The 22,756-nt window shown below is 36.3% G+C and overlaps 1 protein-coding gene across 2 annotated transcripts in view; it reads right to left on the minus strand.

Annotated features, from left to right (window-relative positions):
* The window catches only part of LOC149784326 (intermembrane lipid transfer protein VPS13B-like), a 370,899-nt gene that overhangs the window by 305,026 nt on the left and 43,117 nt on the right, over positions 1 to 22,756 (minus strand). For both annotated transcript variants that reach the window (XM_089932368.1, XM_089932367.1), the window contains exons 8-10: positions 13,797 to 13,991; positions 7,914 to 8,038; positions 6,832 to 7,010 (exon numbers count right to left, since the gene is read on the minus strand). In XM_089932368.1, the coding sequence (XP_089788494.1) occupies positions 6,832 to 7,010; positions 7,914 to 8,038; positions 13,797 to 13,991 (499 nt within the window). The remainder of the gene's footprint in view (positions 1 to 6,831; positions 7,011 to 7,913; positions 8,039 to 13,796; positions 13,992 to 22,756) is intronic.

The following is a 22,756-nucleotide window of genomic DNA, read 5'->3' on the forward strand; positions in this document are numbered from 1 at the left end:
ATCACAGAAGCCGATTTACCCGATTTTAGGTTTCCAGAATACAACGCGCCAGAACTAAGAAAGTCTCTTAATGATTTTTTCGCCCCATCAACTATCCTCAGACACGATAACGGAGATGGTGGTAGGCATATTGCTCCATACAACGTAAATATCGCATCGGTGATAGCGATCAATCTAGTGTGTGATGTTATCGAAGGGAGTTATCAGGTGGATACCAAGCAATCAAATCAAGCTCAACAGGGGTATATCCTTTATTCGTTTTCACCAACAGCCCCTCCGGGATTTTTAATCGTTGAGAGTCCGATTAATCCGGTCTATATGCGATGCCATGATCGGTTTTTAACGAGAATTAATTTCAGACTTACCGATCAGTCAAATAACCTAATTGATCTGCAAGAGGAGGAGTTAGTGATCACTCTGTTTGTAAGATCATAAAGACCCTCATTGTAAATAACCACTTAGCAGCAGAGGGGGCGATGACATCGACGCGGTCGTCGATGTGCTTACCGGACGCTGACGACGCTGGGGATCGGCGCGCAGAAGGTGTTAATTAAACCAAATGACGACGCGACGATCCCCCAACGACGTCGTCGTTTTTTTTTTACCAGGCGCTGACGACACTAGATCGTTGAGTTGCAGAAAGTAATAATTAAGCAAAATAACGATTGGACAAAATGTCCGATTCGCCCCCTCTGCTGCTTAGACTCATAACAATGACAGGATTTGATTTTGACAGAAAAGTGCCATTTTATCTTTAATGACATTGTGCCATTATTTGTGCAAAGAATGGTTAGAGGATAGCTGACCCATAGATAGACTCCATACTGCTGAAACAATGACTTGTCATTTTTGGCTAAAAGGTAAGATCAACTATGGTAGTGATCTGAGATGTATGGCAGATTCCTGTTTCGATCAAACAATGACATTTAATCTAGTATGACATTGTGACATTATATATGTGAGACAATACCTGAGTAGGCAGGCTTTAATCTCACTCTTGCTCCAATTGTGATGAGATGCAGTAACTTCTGAAATGTCACTAACTAAAGGCTCATCTTGAGTGGCAATGGCTTGAGAACAAAGTGCAGTGACATCCAGACATGATTTTGGTATTCCACAAAAGAAGCTGAAAATGTGAAAGTGGGGTTTGGGGGTCCTCCCTGAAAGGGGTCTCGAAGGGCAGCGCCCCCAATCCGGGGGTCCAGTCATAAAAAAAACTGCTCCTGGTGCAACTTATGATCATAATGTATAATAAAATAATCATCTGGAAAAAAATAATAAACTTACAAAAAAAATTCAACTTGAATAATTTTACAATATTTATTGTCACATGAATTTGTTCTCTTTAATAATTTCACAATATTTATTGTCACATGAATTTGTTCTCCAATACTACTGATGCTTGAGTTATTTCATGTCCATGTCATTGTTCACATTGTAATTAAGTCACAATAATTTCTCAATTTTTGCAGCAAATACATTATACTTCTCTCTTTTCATAATGAATCTGTAAAATAAACACCCAAGTACATTAACTATAATACAAATAATTCCATACATTCACTTGTCTTTTTCTCCAATGGACACAACCTGTTGACATGTCAGTCGAGCTATTTTTGCAGCTTTGGAAAGATTTCTTTAGCCTTCCTTTTTGACTGACTTTTTGGGCTCAATGTGCAATTGTTTCTTTTCTTTCTCAATGAAAGCCTTTTTCCTTTCGAGCTGGTGCTTGTATTGGTGACATGCATAGCACATATTCTAAGAGCTACATCTATTCTCTCATGCAAGAAATCTTTCTTCTTATATTTTCCAGATGCCTTCTGAGCTCCAATTTTTCCATATGCATCTTCTTTTGTAGGTGCTATTCAAAACAATTCCAACCGTGACTACAGTAAAGCAGAGGAACAGAGGTCACAAAATGCCAGTCCTCTAGTGGTCAGTTTTCTTATAAACTAACCAACTAAATTTCCATTGACTTTTCACTCCAGCCATTCCCATTTCCATATGCTTTTTAAACCTTTATCTAAACTTCTTGTGTCATGGTCTCTCTCAACAACTCGGGATGCCATTTTTGCAAACATGCTTCTTCTTTCCATTGCCATCAGTTTCCATTATATGAAGATTCATTGGATGAATTTAAACTTTCAACCAATCAGAATACTCTTTACAAGAGTCATGGGCTAACTAATAATGGAACAAATACATTATAAGGATCGTTGCGGAATGGGACCAAACAGACCATTTTTAAAAAACCGGATTGGAGATGATAAAAAAATGGACTATATCAGGAAAAATCAGATTCTGATCAGGAGAAATCTGCTTTAAAACAGAGAAAAATCATGTCTGGACATCCCCTGGGTAATGAGGCACTAAGCTGGGCATCATTTGCAGTTAGGGCCTTGTGACATTTTGCAGGTTAGGCTGATTCACAAGTATTACGTGGGTTCAGCAAACTGGACAGAGATTGTTTGGCATAACACTATCCAGTTCATTAATTTGGGTTGGCGTATGTGATATTTGATACATGCGTACATCTGAAATGCGAGGCAGTAACTGGGTTTATTTTTATTTAAATCTCACTCAATGGCAGATGATAAAGATGACTGGGTGTCAAGCCAATATAGTAAATGGCCTAGTGGTACTGCCAAGAAAGGTTTATCATAGTGCAATACCCATGGAAAAGCCAGCCATACCCCTCCATAATATCAGCATGCAAACTAATAACATCTTCATCCCTTGTGACTTGCTTCTGACCATTCCCCTACATTACCCCCAGTACTACAGCCAATTGACTTTCAATCCATAATATGCAAGTCTGACATGTATTCACAGATTGGCAACCAGAGAAAGCTACATACATAGAGTGGTTGTCAGTTCCAAGTTTCTAATGTTAACAATGCTTACACTTGGCCTTGCCCATGGTCAAAATAGGGAAGGCAAAATAAAGCAGACAATATATACAGGTGTAGTGCAGCCAACATCCTGCTTTACAAACTCAGAGATGTGTATGACAATTACCTGTAATAGGGTGTACATGGCAGCCAATACAGATAGAGTATTAAATCATTGCTATTAATACTAAGTGGATGCTAAAATTGCCTATAGGAAAGGCCAATTGACTGTCTATACAAGTAAAATCACTGAAGCATTACTTATAGTAATTATGAAGTGGATGCTATGACTAAACTAGGCAAAGGAAACTTACCTGTATGTATCTGCTGGAAACTATACAGCAACGAAATTGAGTTTTCTATAATACATACAATACATGCTAATAAAGAATGTACTGAAGCATCATTATTGATACTTATAAAGGGATGGTATAATATAACTTGTACGGCAATGTTACCTACCAGAAAGACAAAATGATGGTCCATACAGGTAAAATCAGTAAAGTATCACATATATAACTACAAAGAGGATGTTAAGACTAGATTAATATGTAAAAGTTACCTGTATGTACCTGGTCATAATGGAAATTATACAGCAATATTATGAGTTTTCTATATTACACACCATACATGCATATGCTACTATAGCAATGTGTGGAGGCACAATCAGGTACATACCAAGGGCACCTAAGTGTGTGAGAATGGCAAAGTGACGAAATGACAGAAACATTCTCATTGTTAAAAAAAGTCAAGTTGAAAATGTATAGAGTACACTTTTGTTTTAAGAGAATACTCCTCCGACCTGCTTTAAGGTAAAAAAAACTTCAGAAATGGTTGTATGTGGATTGCAAGATAGCAATGTACTCAGCATGAGCAGAAGTAATAACTGAACAATTCACAGGATTTGGCACCATTCCCTGTATCAAGGTGAGATCAACCTAAGTGCCACCAAGGCGGGAAGAAAACTGTTAGCTTTTTAGCTAAATTGTTTTAGCCTGGGAGGGCTCAATTTGTGAGTCAGTTGTAGTTCTCCTAAGGTATTATAATCAGGTAACATATTTGAAGAAACACGATTTTCAATATTAGTTACATAAAAAGATTTTAAATATGTAGTATGTCAGTCTGATTGTTTAAATTAATTGTTATATTATTGTTTATCATTTGCAAATTAGCTCCAGTGAGCTAATGTTTCTTAAAATGAAAATGCAATTCTGATGCTAAATAAAATGTGTCTCTGTGTATAAGCAAACAAATCACTTATCTAAATTATGTTTAATGGTTATTTTCACAAGTTAATACTGTAATTATGGGCTTTGCTGTAACAATAAATTCCACTGCAACAGATACATAAAGGCCTTAAGGCTGTGACTTCCATGACTTCTAAATGGGAATTGTATAGCTCCATGTCTCGGCCAAGTTTGGGAGTATAACATTCAATTTTATGGATAGTGAGGGATCCCATAAACAGTTAAGTCATTTTTTCAAAGACTGGGAAGAAAAGGTGATATAATCTCAGTTTTGGTTATCATCAAGGATGATAACTATGGCAAGTTTTTAATGTACAGCAAAAGTAGTAATTATAAAGACTGCTTGCAAATGAAAACCCTTCCACCCAAACAATATCAAAGTTAGTAACTAGCCAGCTTCACTAATGTTATGATGCAGCTATCTTAGGGATAAACCACCTAACTGTTTGGAGGGGGTGCAGAAAATGCATAGGATGTTTGTGAAGCAAATTTCCAGTTCACAAATAAGTAGAAAAATATGCTCCTTCTCCAATATAATGGAGAAAAAAATTCTATCCATCAAACTATTTTATTTTAAAGTCTGGCAATAAAAAAAAATTAAAACTCCTGGTTGAAGAGTCAATCCCAGACCAGCAGTCATAACATTAAATGGTCAGTCCCTTAGCAGGAATGGCATATGTACATCTAGGTGACAGAAGCCAAGGTCTGTTTATTAATAATACAAATTACCATGGTAAGTGGAAGGTGAAGTGCATATAAGAATACACATTATATGGTGAATAACAGCCTTTTCAAGTTTACTTGATCCAACAATGGATCACATGTGTCAGGGATTCATTAAGATTCATAAAAAAAGCCTGACAACAAAAATTGCAAAACTAGAATTCACTGAGCGTTTTTAAGTCAATCACAAAACAGATCAACAGTAAATACAAAACTGTTTTTTGAAAATTTTAGATGTCCCATCATATTGACTGAACTTCAATGATATATTAAATCATAATCGAATAATAATGGATCAATAATAAATTATCATCAGAGTTCAAAAACATATTAGATGTGACCTCTAAAAACCTTTTTGTAAACATTGCACATTTATCCATTCTGAATAGCATTGTTTAATCCTATACTAGGAATTTAATGAAACCAATTTTTAGTTTGGTGCTTTATGGCACAGCATCACAAGTAGGTTATTTAATGCTGAGGCAAATGGAGTAAAGTGCCTTCCTCAAAGGAACACAATGGTAGTTGACCCAGGCTGTTCTGATGGTACAATTCAAACCACACCCTTAAGTCATGAGTCTAGCATATTAACAACTGAGTCATCACATCTCCTCCAATTTTTTGAATAATATATCTCTTCAATAATATTTACCTAATCATAATATCTACCATTACCCTGCAAATCAAACACCTCCTGACTGCTTCTAATGTATTATGACCAGGTGATATATTTCAAGAAGACACCAATTTGGGAGTACAATGTGTTTCTTCAATAATACTTCCCTGATAACAACACGTTAGAAGGAATGAGACTAAAGTGGTGGATTGGTGAGGTAGTGGAAGTACTCCTAAAGTATCATGATATGGCAATGTATTTGAAGAAGAAACAAAGATGACTCCAAAATAAATGTAAATCCTTATTATCAGGTATCATCCAAAACTGATGAGTCACAAAACCCTGGCAATAATCCAGACACACTGGTCTTTCAAATTTACCCAGCATCATGACAGCAATGTTGAAGAAAAACTGTGACCTCAGATGGGATTTTTCAGGCTCACCATTGCATGATTATATCTCCAATTTTCATTGATGTACTGCATTATCTTTCCTAATATCATCATTTCTTTGTACTTCTTTGACTACAATTTTCATTGATGTACTGCGCTATCTTTCCTAATATCATCATTTCGTTGTGCTTCTTTGACTACGACATTTCATCCTCTTTAATAAATGTATTTCGTTTCCTTCTGAATAAAAATCATTCCATGTCACTGTATGTACACATTTCCATAGCATCAAAGAAATGTGTATTACCACACAGTGCTCAGGTTTTATTCATACAATCAACATATACAATGCTCAATAAAACAGTTAATAATTTTTGTTTCAATTGTGTTATTTCCTTAACGTAACAGAAACCTTGGTATGTTGGATTTTAAATATATAATAAATAGATTATTGACTGAATATTAAAAAATATTGGCCTCTCATTCATGTGACAAAGAATGCCATTGCAAGCATGGGCCGTCTGTGCTACATCACCTAAGGCCCAATATTTTTTAAGACTCAGTTAATAATTGACACGTATTATGTAAAACAAAAGCTTGCATTCATTTTATTACTTGCATACCACAATTTAAAACTATTCCCACAGAAGGTAAATACATTGTTTTATGTAACGGCAATCACTTTGAGGAAACCAGTAAAGTGTGTTACAGTTGAGTGAATGTAAACTAATCAGCCAATCAGAATTCAGATTATATTTTATGAATGTAAATATAGGTTGTCCTCAATCCTCACAAAAAAATGTTCTCAAAATAATAAACAAAAACATTAAAAACTGTCAAAAGTTGTGTTAATATAAGCTACTAGAACTTACAGTATAATTTAGATGTGTGAATTTCAAGGAATACTAATTCAACAGATTTATCAATGGGAAATTTGTACTGTCCAGTGTATATATTTATACCATGAGAAGGAAATAAATCATCCATAAGGCTGTTGGTCATGATGTCTGCTGGCTTTGGATTTTTCTGCTGCCATGAAAATAAAATATGAAGAATTCCATGAAGACCAGCTTTGTTCAGACTCACTGATATCTGGGGTAGTTCATACAGCTGCTCAAAGTGGGGGAGATAGGAACTCTTCCTGGAATTCAAGACAAAATTAATACATAGATTCTCTATTCACATGTCCTAGTTTTGCTTTCCTTCTCTGTACCTATACTACTTGACTGTTTGAACCTTGAATAGTAAATTTCCCATCAGAAAAAGAAAAAGGGAATGAAAAGAAAAGAAATCTGTACAAAAAATATTGCCCACTTTAAACTGTCAACATTCAAATTATTCATGTATGAAAATTGCATGACTTGTATTATACATTGTGAAAATTTGATGAACTATGATAGCTTCTAAATGTGTCTGTATATGACATTACTGACACCTTGGCCCAATTTGATTTCAGTTGGTGTCTGGGCTCTAATTATGTACCATGAAGAACAATCAAATAAGTGAGTGTACCTGCTACCTGAATATTTTGGCAATTTCAACTAGATCCACATTCAACCAGTGAGTCACTAGACACTCTTTGCTGAGTCTCATCTTTCTGGGTGATTAGGAGTGAGTCACCAGACACTCTTTGCTGAGTCTCCTCTTTCTGGGTGATTAGGCGTGAGTCACTAGACACTCTTTGCTAACTGAATCTTCTCTTTCTGGGTGATTAGGAGTGAGTCACGAGACTCTTCGCTGAGTCTCCTCTTTCTGGGTGATTAGGAGTGTGCATAACAATATCTGTAGTAATTATGTATTTTATATTAACCAAAATATCAACCTCACTCCAAATCAAAGTATACAGTAACCCCCACCCCTATTTTCATCCCCATATTCATACTTTTTCATGATTATCTTAATAAATGATATCCAATGTTAGCTATGATAATTAACTTTTCTTTCAGGAACTTAGTATTATTTTCCATGCTTGAATAAGTTATAGCAGCACACAAATATAGTATGTAAAGAATTTGCATACAGCCAGCCAGTACATTATACAAACCAGTACATGGACAGGAGCAATGTCCGTGTGTAGAGAGCTCCACTAGTGGGTGGAATAACTGTCAACAGTGGTGACCTGGTTCCATTAGGATCAATTTTTGTCAGACCAGCACTGAATCCAAACAACTGAAACAAATAAGGTTAGGATTGTTATCTTTATCAAGAGAATGCATTAAATGTTCTAACAGAAAAAAATATTTCGCTACAATAAACTTATCTCTGTGCAATATTAAACTAGATGAAGGGACAAAGGAACAAAGTTCAGACTACCACATTCATTATGTGCTAAATAAATCATGCAAAGAGCAATATTCATCCAAAAATAAAAAAATTGGGGCACATGGACCTGTACCAGGTCAAAAAGTGGAGTTAATTAATGATATGGGCTACAAATATCCCTTTTTGTTGTTTATTCTGGAAAAATACATTTCATCATTCCATACAGAAAATATCCAAATGTACTTTTTGTTGTTTATTCTGGAAAAATACATTTCATCATTCCATACAGAAATATCCAAATGTACTTTTTGTTGTTTATTCTGGAAAAATACATTTCATCATTCCATACAGAAATATCCAAATGTACTTATTGCTTATTCTGGAAAAATACATTTCATCATTCCATACAGAAAATATCATGATACTTGAGTGTACACTTGTTTACTCCCTGTAAACTGCTATGGAAATAAATGTAACATTGTTTTGCTGAAGATTTCATCTTTTCATTATGTTTAAACTTTTCCCCATGATAACTATGTTCTTGACAGGTGTCCAAGCTAATCAACATCAGTGAAACATTCAATCAGCCAATGACATTGTCTTATGCCTTTTTGTTAAGGAGTGCACTATTCAATAAGCTAACCTGGGATGCACTATATTCAAACAGTTTAAAAAAAAAAAAATCCTGTATCTTTATTTTCTCAGGAAACTTCTATGAATCCAATGGGTATAACCAAAGCAACATTCTTACATCAAAATTAGCAATAAAGGGTCACTGGTGCAATGGCACAGTTTAAAATGAACAGTGAAAGAATACAACTCAGTACAGAGGTCATAATTACAAATTACCAGTACACAACTGCTTGCTAACTTGTTTGTTTCAACTGCACCCTTCTTTAATTCACCAGGATGATAAAGACATATGTTAAGTCTCTAGCTTTTTTTTGTTTCTTCAGAGACTAATTCAGTTAGCAATCTTAAGTTATATCTCACTTTGGATCTAAGATTTGTTTTCAATCTCCCTTTTCACCCAAGGAAGTGCCCTAGATTTATTCTTGAGAACTATATTTTCACACAAGGAAATTCCCAAGATTGATTCTGAAGGACTGGAAAATTTTCACCCAAGGAAGCACCCTAGATTAATTCTGAAGAACTATAATAGATATTTTCACACAAGAATATAACAGATTTTTTCACCCAAGGCAGTACCCCATACTGATTATGAAGGACTATGGATATTTTCATGTAAGGAAGTACCCTATAAGGATTCTGAAGGACTACAGATATTTCAATGGAAGGAAGTGCACTATATAGATTCTGACTATAAATATTTTCACGCATGGAAGTGCACTATATAGATTCTGAAGGACTATAGATATTTCAACGGAAGGAAGTGCACTATATAGATTCTGACTATAAATATTTTCATGCAAGGAAGTGCACTATATAGATTCTGAAGGACTATAGATATTTTCATGTAAGGAAGTACCCTATAAGGATTCTAAAGGACTACAGATATTTCAACGAAAGGAAGTGCACTATATAGATTCTGACTATAAATATTTTCACGCATGGAAGTGCACTATATAGATTCTGAAGGACCATAGATATTTTCACGCATGGAGGTGCACTATATAGATTCTGAAGGACTATAGATATTTTCATGTAAGGAAGTGCACTATATAGATTCTGAAGGACTATAGATATTTTCATGTAAGGAAGTACCCTATAAGGATTCTAAAGGACTACAGATATTTCAACGAAAGGAAGTGCACTACAGTAGTCCCCCTCTTATAAGGCCACCCCTAATGCAGCAGGAAAGTGGCCTTATAATGCGGGTGGCCTTTCTAGAGGGGGATGACAAATGTGAGTAGTAAATACATATGAAAAAAGTCACAAGTGCATTTAATTTTAAATATTTAATATTTTAATTAAAAAATCACATGAATGATGTGAAATAAATGTAAAACAAACTTTGCCATCATTTGCAAAAGAATGCTATGAATAACCATTGATAGTTTTAAAACTGTCTTTATAATTATGTTACAGTTCACATCATCTGTCACTTTGCTGGTATCACTCTAAAAAAAAAAACCAGTCTCGTCACATTAAAAATATCCTTGCTGTCATATCCCCTGCATATTTCGTTTAGTCTTTTGTTCCAATCTTCGACAACTTCATTATTAACATCAGCTGATTCGGCACTAATGACAGAACTCTTGATATTGTGTCGCACTTGAAATCTGTGCAACCATCCGTTACTTGCGGTAAAGTCGTCATATTCCAATTCAACTGACAAAATTTTTGCTTTTTCTTGTCTTTCAAATCAGCCTACAAACGTCTCCTGGCTCAAACAATCTTCCTTTCTCCGTCCATTTCACCTTTCCACTTCTGCAGAATTGTTTCATTATCTTTTACGATATTGTTTATCTGAGTCTTCCTGACGTTATTTTTCTGCGACATCCCCCCCCCCGTTGAATAACTTTCACGTTCTCCTCTAAACTGAGAATTTTTATTTTTCTCGATGAGATATTGATCTTTTTGCAGTATGTTATTCATGTTGCGAACTACAATACTGATAAAACAATTTTGTATGCATCTAAACAAATTGCCGTGTTTTTAAAGGAAGTGATCTTGTCACATGATTCGTTAGTCGCAGTCTGGTACCCTATTGTTTTTATACATTTCTTTACACTAAGTGAGAGAAGCCAAAACGGTTTCGATATGTACCATTAACATCATGCAGATTTGACCTCGCGGCCGCAAGGATTCGTAATTTTGACAATTATTGTCAGCAGTAATAGCCACTGATTACCAAAGTGAACAAGCTCAATATCTTACTAAGGGAAGCCATAAAGGCTATTAAACCATTTTCCTGCTGACTTGGGTCTTGTACATCGATACTGCCACTTCTCAGCTGTTACTACTGTTCGATAATTGTAATCTAAACAATTATCACAGTGACTAAACCGGACATCTTATGATAACACAGCAGTAAGGCTAATTGGATTACATGTACGTACCCTTTTGTATGGATTAAAATTTGAGTCTTTCTCGGTTTTTATGGAATAAATTTGGCTTCTCGTGAGGCGTAAATGATATAATATTAACCTTAGTGGTAAATATACTTTACTCAACACTTCTTTCAGTAACGAAAACCTGACATCGGGAAACAGAAATCGGATTACTTAACATACGTCATGAATACAATACTGGTTCTGGATACATATTCAAATAAAATGCAGCCACTTGTGAGGGGTAAATTTTATAATTTTGCACTAATATGCTGGCCGCTGGTCGCGTTAGGCGGGTGGCCTTTCGCGAGGGATACTTTTGAACACAAACTCGTCGGTGCCAACGGATTCTGGCCGTAAGGAGCGGGTGGCCGCTGGTCAGGGGGGCCGTTCAAGAGGGGGACTACTGTATATAGATTCTGACTATAAATATTTTCATGCAAGGAAGTGCACTATATAGATTCTGAAGGACTATAGATATTTTCATGTAAGGAAGTACCCTATAAGGATTCTAAAGTGCACTATATAGATTCTGACTATAAATATTTTCACGCATGGAAGTGCACTATATAGATTCTGAAGGACTATAGATATTTTCATGCAAGGATGTGCACTATACAGATTATGAAGGACTATAGATATTTTCATGCAAGAATGTGTGCTATATTAATTCTGAAGGACTACAGATATTTTCATACAAGGAAGTGCACTATATTGATTCTGAAGGACTATAAATATTTTCACGCAAGGAAGTGTACCATATAGATTCTGAAGGACTATAGATATTTTCATGCAAAGAAATGTACTATATAGATTCTGAAGGACTATAGATATTTTCACGCAAGGAAGTGCACTATATTAATTCTGAAGGACTATAAATATTTTCATGCATGGAAGTGCACTATATAGATTCTGAAGGACTATATATATTTTGTCAGAAGGAAGTGTACTATATAGATTCTGAAGGACTATAGATATTTTCATGCAAGGAAGTGCATTATATTGATTCTGAAGGATTATAGATATTTTCATGCAAGGAAGTGTACCATATAGATTCTGAAGGACTATAGATATTTTCAGGCAAAGAAATGTACTATATAGATTCTGAAGGACTATATATATTTTCACACAAGGATGTGTACTATAGAGTTTCTGAAGGACTATAGATATTTTCATGCACAGATGTGCACTATATTGACTCTGAAGGACTATAGATATTTTCACCTAAGGAAGTGAGTGCCCTATATTGACTCTAAAGAACTTTAGATATTTTGATCCAGGGAAAAGCTCTAGAATGAGTATGAAGGACTGTAGATATTCTTCACATTAACACTTGCAAGTTTGTGTGTTGTCAAGTCTTGCAGACTATCCAGTTTAATCTCAACTACTTTATGCTGACTGTATAAAACAAGTCACCCACTTCTGGCACATGACCAAATGGATGACTACTTACACTTGCATGTGCAAGAACCAAGTAATAGAATCCAAGCTACAAACACTTAACATAACTTGCTCTAGTTTCCTAGCTGTCAATGGAGCTTTAACAGATATGCCAACCAAACAAAATGCTTATCAGTAATCAAAACATCAGATTTCTTTTTCAATCAAGGTAGCCTATTTGGAATGGATGATCATGAAAAATAACAAACTTTTATACAATCATATTACATTTTACTATAAACCTATACACACCTACATCAATAACAATTAAGGTCCAATGATAGTAAATGATATATCCAGCTCTCTCATTCCAGGACTTTAAATGTCTTCAACATCTTTTACCAAAACAATGACTATAAATAGGTTTTTTTTAATACAATTTATTCATCTATTTTTCTGCTCACCTCTGCTGCCATACTTCACCTATTTACAATCGTTGTATTTAAATTTTGACTTTTTTAATTAGTAAATGAGAGGCTTAAGTTATCATCACATCATTTTATGTCCAATCTCAACTGAGTTCACTCTACAACAAGCTGCTGAGAAAATAAGTAATGTCATAAGAATTATGTTATAATGAAATAATTACATCATCTTTTGTCCAATCTCAACTGCGTTCACTCTACAACAAGGAAATAAGTAATGTCATAAGAATTATGTTATAATGAAATAATTACATCATCTTTTGTCCAATCTCAACTGAGTTCACTCTACAACAAGGAAATAAGTAATGTCATAAGAATTATGTTATAATGAAATAATTACATCATCTTATGTCCAATCTATGGTATGATTCACAGTGCAACAAACTGTTGAGGTAAGAACTTATGCCATAAAAAGAATATAATAATGTAATAATCATATTATTTCGAGATCCACAGTAAGATACTGTTTAGTCACCCTAATCTTTACTTAAAGTTCCTTAAAACTATTACCATATATAGGTTTAGTCTATGACAGAATCCTCCATTTTAAATTGCCCCTCACCTTCATCTGTCTCTGAACAAACATTGATTTAGGAGACTGGAAATGGATCCAGTGAACTTCTTCCCTATTTTTACTTGTTCTTCATGAGTTGCAGTGATGTAGGAAATGAGATAGAGTCCAGCATTCATGCTGAACTGCCTACTTTCATTCATCAGACTTTGTGAGTAACAATGATGTCACAAACTGGAAGAGAGTCCAGCTATCATCCTGAACTACCCACTTACCTTCATCTGTCTGTGTAAGTAGCAGTGGTGCAGAAGACTGGGAGAGGGTCCAGCTATCATGCTGACCAGCCTCACCACTTTTCTGGAGTACATTGCACTGGTCACCTGCAGGTCAAATCTAGTGGCTGACAACTGAAGGCCAAAGACTGGATATTGCTCAGCCATATCCAGCTGGGACTGATTGCCAGATATCCGCTATCATAGAAATGAGAAACAAAATTTATCTTTTCATCTGTGATTATAACTATATTTCAACCAAGGTGCAAAATAAATGCAGTTACAAAAAAGATAATAATGCCTGTTTTGCATGGAAAAGATATGCACAGAGTTTACCTGATATTGCAGTATGTGTCATTCTGATGAAACCCATTACTAGAGCATGAGAAATTTCTTCAAAAATCTGATCATAATATGTTAGGAAACTATCAACAGCCTTGCAAATCGACCCATCCAATCTGCAATATAATTTTGCTTGTATTAGTAATTAAGTGCTAAACTACTCTTTGCTTGCCAAGAATAATCAGTTACTAATGAAATGGAAGTGTGCACTGTTCCAGGAATGTAACTGTAGGGAGGGCTTGGAAGGAACTGTCTGTATTGTGATTGGTTAATTATTACTGAAAAACATTTCACTCCCAAAATTGTGTGAAGAGAAGTAAGAAGTGAAGGGATTTTCCCCTAATCCCCAAGACGGAACTGGCTCTAGCAGCATAATCAATAAATGGTAACAGTATAGAGACAAATTTTGCTCCCCCCAAAAACAATGCACATAGAGAAATCCACATCATAATGAAGCTGCCAAGAGACAAGAGAAGGTAGCCTGCTGTTATGCTAATATAGGTCCCAACAGGTCAAATTGTGTTTTGGGATAATAGGTCTCTGAGAGTAAAGTTAGATGAATGCAATGCTGGTGATGACTGCCCTAACCTCAAAAGCCAATAAGAAATTCATCTCATTTTCATTTCTTTCTAAGCTGAATGGACAACCCAACAGATCCAGGATAGAAGGGCCCAAGTAGAAATATTTTCTCTACTGTCTCTGAGCAGTTAATATCTTCCTTTTCCTTTTAATCTGTGCAGTGAGCTTCAAGTATAATTTCAGAGTGCAAGCTGGGCCCTGAAGTGCACTTGGGAAGAAGGGTCCAAATAAGACAACAGTTTCCCTAAGGCATAAGATACAGATTCTGGATAACAAGACTGAAGAATAGACTCCATATGTCAGGGACTTCAACTGGGGAAAGGTTTCCCTGCCATAAATCCAACAGAAGTTGTGAAACTGTGTCCTTATGAAGCTATCAAATGACCTGGAAAGTTAACCTGTTGCACCATAGCTATAGGTCCCAAAAGAATGGTTGCACCTTTTAGGATGAAAGATCTCTGAGAAAAAAGGTGGAGAAGTGGACTTGAATCTCTATCCAATGACATGGATTATGTCAGTTAAGAACAGTTTCACACAAATGCAATGTTTGTGGTAACTGCCCTAACTACATGAGCCAAGAAGTAAATTCATTTGGTCTGGGGTTATTTTCTGAATGCAGAATGAATAACCTACTTTACTACATGCTCATTTTTTTCTGTTAACTTTACATTGTCAGAATTGTGCACTATTTTTCTATACTGAACACCTTTATACTGCATGAAAAATATGTCTAAAAACACTATTGTGTATTAAGAACTACTTTGTAAACAAATGTTGTACACTCATATTGTAGATGCTTTTGGTTGAATATATTTGTCTGTGAATGAACTAAACATGCTGATTCATTCATTTGAAAGTAGAGATGATACAGTTAATGATGTGGACAAGTTCATGGAGTCACAATCGAAACTATGAACAAGCAAACAAATGAACATGATATTACAATGTCAATAATAAAACATGAGAGACACAGTAAGTAAAAACACAATTCTGATCATTTAAACAGTTATTTAGAACAAATATTCATATGCAGATACAATGGTTCAGACTATGACCAGTGCTCTCTAGGGTCTATATAAAAATATCATAGAAAAGCATACTGAGATCAAAGGATATCATAAATCTATCAGAGACCGACCAATTTACAAGGCAGTCAAAATACTAAATTCGAGGGGAAAAAATACAACTGACGATTTTGGTAGGAAACTAAGAGCATCAGAAACAAGTGTTGTGTTGTATTGTGCTATTAGGATATTTTAACATAGCTTTAACAATTTTTCAGTCATTTTGCCAAGATGTCTGTAGTGTGGCAGTTTATAGTGATGTCTAGCACTAGGGCATCATGTTGCAGACATATTATCCTGACACCAGGCCAACCAGTCTTAAGACTAAGTTCTTAATACCTAGTGAGGCAGCTGTTAGTACCATTTTTCTAAGTCTTTGGTATGACTTGGCCGGGGTTCGAACCCACAACCTCCTACAACCAAGATGGATGCTCTAACCACTAGGCCATCAGAGTGGTGACAATAAGCAAAGAATACAAAAAGATATTATTTCCGCAAACAGCTGCTTTGCAATTTTCCCTGTTTAACTATTTTGATACAATAGAAGGCAATTAGGCTGGCAATAGAAGACATACACTGTATGTTACAGGTCATAGCTGGGGTTCCTCCAACAGCAAGCATGCAAGTGACAGGTCAAAAACATGTCTTCTTTAGCTGGTAATAAGAACAGTAATAAATATACTTAGTTATGCATCCTGAATTTCCTCAAGATGTACTTTCTTGGCTAGTTCTGCAAATCTGAATGACATAACCCATGTCATGGAAAACCAAATACACACCGAAATTGTAGATTTATTTTGAACACATTTCCAACTGAAATCCCATTCTCTTTATGGCATTAAACTGACCCAACAAATCCCGTCCATCATAAGCAGAAAAGCAGAATTGAGTTGGATCAACAAGAAAACAAAATCCATCCATTCCTGACCAATTGGAAAAATTTCTTCAATGTGCTTTCATTCAAAATATGACTCTAAATTTCAATTTTAAGTAGACCAAAACAAGAAATTATTAAAACTAATGTTGAGCACTCAACAAAGTTAAAAGGCCACTGGGCAGTGCTATGTGCACATTAACATTGTTACTGTGTATTGATGAATCTATGGTTGTGTATTTAGTTTGAAATACAGCATATATTAAACTACTTTCTTTCTCGTAGTGTAATATTTTAATATTAGGCCTTAGTTAGGAAAATGAAAGGAGTATATATAAAAGGGTTACTGCATTTATATGGGAAAATATTAACTCGATTTTTTTTAGCTAAGCTGCACTCCCATGCTCATGCAGTATTACTCAGAAAAACTCATATGCATTGTTCCATACAAATACAGTAACCTATAATTATCCAGGATGGGGGGCCCCGAGTGGCCGAGTGGTCTAAAGCGCTCTCGGTTATGGATCACTGCCATCTCACCTCTGTCTGCGCCGGTTCGAGTCTCCGATTCAGCCATTTTGGGTATGTGAGAAAGCTTGCCAGTAGCTTCTTGTGGGTCGGTGGTTCCTTCCAGGGTTTTTCCCGGGTTCTTCCTCCACCATTAATACTGGCTGCCATGTATAGCCTATCGTGTGCTGAAAAATGGCATTAAACCTCACAACAACAACAATTATCCAGGATGAAAATGTTTGTGCTGATATGTCATCCTTTTCCTATATGAGGGGTAAGAAGAGGCGCGCTCTCTCCCAACAAAAGTTGAGGGAAATTTCGCATAAGCGATTTCTCATCCACCAGTTGTGAGAACAGTTCGTTTCTGAAGGAATGTTTAATATAATCCAGGCAACACAGATTCAGCAACTTTGGGTTGGGATGAAATAATTGTCATCATGGTCGTTTGATTTTCCTGGAGATTGCTGTTGCATGATTGATGAGGTTGTTGATCTACAAATTTTTCCATTTGAGTACAGCAATCAGGATGAGGTACCACCCCAATTCTCTTGCTTTCTGTATCACCTTCATAAACGTAGGCATTCGAGGCTAAACACATTTATATGCAGCATTCCGATCTATAGAAATAGCCCAGACCTTTAGTTCTGGGTCTGATGAGACAAAGGTTTAAAGTTTGGTATTCCATCTTGTCAAAGATAGGTCCACCATTAGTCACCACTACCATCTAGCACATATTTGAACAAAGACTGAGGGATAAAGAGATCATTTTGTTGATTCTTATGGAACAATTAGTCAGCCCAGAATATGGTGTACTTGAATAAGGATAGGTCACTGAAGACACCTCTTTAACACTTCCCACACAATGCAAAGGTTTGGTGATATGTTTCAACCTTGCTGTTTGAGATTAGTCACCACAGTGGAGTTGTCAGACAGAATAAAAACCTATTTCCCATGTAGATCTTACTGCCACCAATGAAAAGCTTTCAAAATGGCTTTCATCCTGAGAATGATATGTAAATAATGATTCTGAGGGGGCCACTCTCCAGCTTCCCAGAATAATGGAAAGTGGTGTGCCCCCATCCCTCTGTGCTCGCATTTGTACAGATTTCCACAGGTTGTATTGCTGAGGTATATCCCAAATGAGTCAAGTGAGGTTGCCCCATCTTATGAGTTGGAACCTCATATTCATGCACATTATGATAGGGTGGTCCTCTGTAATTGCTGCATCAAATGGCAACCTAGGACTAAGAGATCTGCTGCTGCATTGGGCAAACCCAGAAGGCAAATGAATTCTTGGTCAAGCAGATTGTCCCATATAAAAAAGAAAGCCACTATTGTAGTGATTTTTAATGCTTGTTCCAGAGGGGGATATATTGTTTACCTCCATATAAGCTGAAAAATATGTGCAGATGGTATGAAGTCAGATTTTTCCTTGTTGACAAAGAAACCAAGACAAAGAAGGAGAGCAACTGGGGACATCATGACTTGCTCCAAGATATACGTCATCTGATGTTTCTGTAGAATGTAGTCTAGGTAGTTGACATTGCTGCAAAGGAGGTGGTCCAGACATGGTCCAATTCATGGGACATCACTCAAGTGAAACCACAGCGATGAATGCTGAATCCAACTTCGAGTTCCCTGAAATGGAAAATAGTATCTTTGCAGATGAATTGCAGAAACTTCCTGAAAGCCGTGTCAGTGGAGCATGAAGATAGCAGCGTTTCCATTGTAAACCAAGGAGCACGAATAAATTGAGTGCACTTATGTCAATGAAAGGGTGAAAAGTAATGCATTTGTAGCTGAGGAAACCATAACAAAGGAGGTGGTGTGATGAAAGTGATACAAAGACCCTCGCAAAACAATTGTTAAGGTCCATATATCATGGCTTATCTTGTTAAATTCAGCAGCAAAGAACTGGAGCCCTTCCCCACCAGTATCTGTGATAGTAAGATGTCATTTTCTTTAGATAGGTAAACTCTCATGGCAAGAAAAAAATGCTGAAAATGATTGACCTCTCTCTGCCTCTTGTCAACTTTTGTTCAGGATAAGTGTGGCTTTGGATAGTTGTACACTGAGTAGGACTCCATCCTAGTGGCTTGTATCCTAAGGCATCCCTGCAATTTTGTTGTTGATTGCTTTGAAAATCCTCAATGTAACTGAACCGTAAGAGAAGAAATTGGTCTCTTGGTGGCTTCTTGCAGATTTTCATCAACCTGACTATTAAAGACGAGATTAGAGTATAATGATTTAGATCTAGATTTATTTAACATAGCTTAAACGTTTTAGTCATATTGCTATAATGTCTGCTGTGTGATAGTTATAGCGATGTCTAGCACTGGGGAAACATAGTAGCATCACTGTCCCACCCAGCCACATTATCCCAACACCAGGCTGACCAGTCCTGACATTATAACCTCTTTATGCGAAGCACCAGGCAAGACAGCTGCCAGTGCCATTTTCTTATAAGTCTTCAGCATGACTTGGCTGGGGTTTGAACCTGTGACCTCCTGCATCCAAGCTGGACATTCTAACCACTTAGGCTATTACAGCAGTCCAGTTAGATGATAAAGATTGAGAGCATAGCTTGGCCTTATGATCTTAAGAAAGGATGAGGTAGACAGCTCTGCATCTTGTTCCATCAGTTGTAAATTCATAGCTGCCAATATGACATTGGTTAGAGTATGATGTCAGCTCTATTGAAGACATAGACCATTCTGGAAACAGACTCCCACACATGTACTATGGGATTCTAGGTGAGAGAAGATGCACTGTGTTTTGTCTATTAAAAGATCCAACATACACCCAACAGCCACAACAATGCAAACCAGCTGATGTGTGTCATTAAAAGACTTCCAATCCATGTGTACAAAAGATGGCTTTGTCATCCTCTAATTGCAATATCTCAGTTGACTGCTGGATAGAACTGGTGACTAAAATTTGAGGGAAGCTGTCTTCAGGAGGAAAAGAGTCAGTTGACACTTGCATCTTTTAAGTGATGACATAAGCAGCCAAGGATGACTGTAACTCAGCATGACTGTGGAAGTAACTGAATGTAGATTCTTTCTCTTAAGTCATCAATTTATGCTGAAACATTTGACCAGGTAGTTTCTGCAGAGGGAGTAAGTTTTGTCCTCTTTGGTTAAGGTGTTGAAGCTGATGTGTTTTATGCTACCTGTGAAGTAACAGGAGATGGGTGTTGATGATGGTGACTCACTAAACTCACAGAACCTCTAAGCTGTCACTAAGTACTGGATCCATTTGGCTGGCAAAGGTGTGAGAACAAAGTGAAGCAATATTTCTTGGATGCTGAGGCACTAAGCTGGACATCGTATGGAGGGAGTACTTATTGGTACCATGCAGATTTGACTCATCCATGAGTGCTGTTCTTCAAAGCCTCTGAAAACAGAAAATGATCTATATAACCCCCTTGTATGTTAATTTATTCACTGTTCTGATGTGAAGAACTTGGGTAACGAAATCCCTTCTCACATCTACTGTTTGTAGACTAAAGTGTGACAGATGGACATATGGATGAATGGACAAGGGAAATACAATAAGCCCCAACAACCACTTTCATAAAAACGTCCAGGATACTGATGGAATATACTTCTCTGTGATGAGAAAACTCCTAAGGATTGCTCAAACTCCACTGATCTTGGTTTTGTAGGGTTTAATGCAATCTTTTAGCACATGGTATGCTATAAAGGGTAGCCAGTATATTTGGTGGAGGAAGAACCCTGATGACTACAGGAAGAACCATGGCACTATGGTAAGCTAGGACTGGCTTTCCCATATACACACATTGGTTCAACAGAGACTCAAACTTCTGCAGACCAAGAAGAGATGTGTGAGTGCTCCGTAAAGGTGAGCACCTTAGACCACTCAGCCATAAAAGTCCCCCTCACTAAAACCAGAAGATGTTTGCAAGTCCTTTTGTGAGATCATGCTGACTAGGCATGAGTAAAAGTAATAACTGGCAACTGATGAGATTTGCCACCAATCCATCTATCTAAAAAGACCTTAGTCTCAGCAAGCAGATAGCTTCATACCACATTTATTGTTAAAACATGCCAAAAGACACAGTCAGCATCATTTTTAGCTTTCGAGAAACGGATTTGCTAGATAGATGTTCATGTTACATATTATGACCAAGTAATATACTTGAAGAAGAAAATGAGAATTTTTGTTTAAAATATTGCAAAATAAAGCACCCTTATGACCCAACCCAACTGAGATGAAGCCTGTAGTAACCGTCCTCTCTCGGTCAGCCAGCGTCACTGTCTATCTAAAGTTGTGTTTTCAAATCATGTCACATATGTGCCTCTGTATCCACATCAAATTTCAATTATAATTAGTTTATAAGCTTTCTACAATAAGCTTTCTGAGGGTCTGACCAGATTGCTTCCATGTTTAGTGTTATTACCCTCTTTCTGATCAATTCTAAACCTTCAAATGGGTGATTTAAAACCACCATACCTAAGCAACAAAGCATGTACTGCAAGCAAAGTATGTATGGCTGAATTTACAAAGGTATGTTCTCTGATAATTTTGTGGTTTTGAATTTGTTGCAACTGCATACCACTTATTACAAAGGCTGCTGATCACAAGGTTTCAAATTTGAAACCAACAACTTATTGTGTGTTTGTGTTTTCTGGATTTTTGATGTAGCTTTTAACAATTTTTCAATCATATCACTACGATGTCTGCAGTGTGGCAGTTTATTGTGATGTCTAGCACTGAGGCATCATGCTGCAGTAATACAGCATCATGTCCCACCCAGTCATATTATCCTGACAACAGGCCAACTAGTTCTAATACTAACTTCTTAATACTGAGTGCCAAGCGAGGTAGCTGCAATTACCCTTTTTATAAGTCTTTGGTATGACTTGGCCAGGCTTGAAACCCACGACAATTTATTGTCAGTATCTTAGTTCTGAAACTATTCAGCATATTTGAATGTCATTTGAATGTAATATAGATGAAAAAGTCACATAACGTTTTCTTTTGAAATAGTGTTCCATTGACCTAAAGTAGATAAAACTGTTAACTAGTGCTGGTAGATATTACAGGATATCAGTACAACATGGTACAAACTTGGTGATACACATTTTGCATTATATGAATATAACATGATAATAACATTTGAAAAATGTTCTCCATAAACTCTATTATCTTCATAAATTAATATTAGCATTGTCTTCTCACCTAAAACAATTTCTTACTGACCTGGGCCTATTCTGAATAATGGTAATGAAAACTTCATAATGGTGAATATTCAACACTGAAAAGTTCCCATTACTGCAATATTAATGAATAAGCGCTTTGTTGAAACTTGTCACTGACTGATAACAGTAATGAGTTTAAGTGAATATGACCACACAGGCATGACAATATATGCCTTCTTGTAGTGTATCTTAGTATGATATAAAATATAATAATAATCATAAAGATGGTAACTTCAGGCCCCTGTATGCACAACCTTGTGAAATAATTCTATACAATGAAGTATGCCAGAATTAAATTTTTTGGTGTAACGACAAATAACTAATTTCACATTGGATATAGCTTGTCCAAAAACAAGTACTTACAAGGAC

The sequence above is a fragment of the Sinohyriopsis cumingii genome, chromosome 14 (genome assembly GCF_028554795.1).
Source record: "Sinohyriopsis cumingii isolate HCF-2022 chromosome 14, ASM2855479v2, whole genome shotgun sequence".
In the NCBI taxonomy this organism is placed as follows: domain Eukaryota; kingdom Metazoa; phylum Mollusca; class Bivalvia; order Unionida; family Unionidae; genus Sinohyriopsis; species Sinohyriopsis cumingii.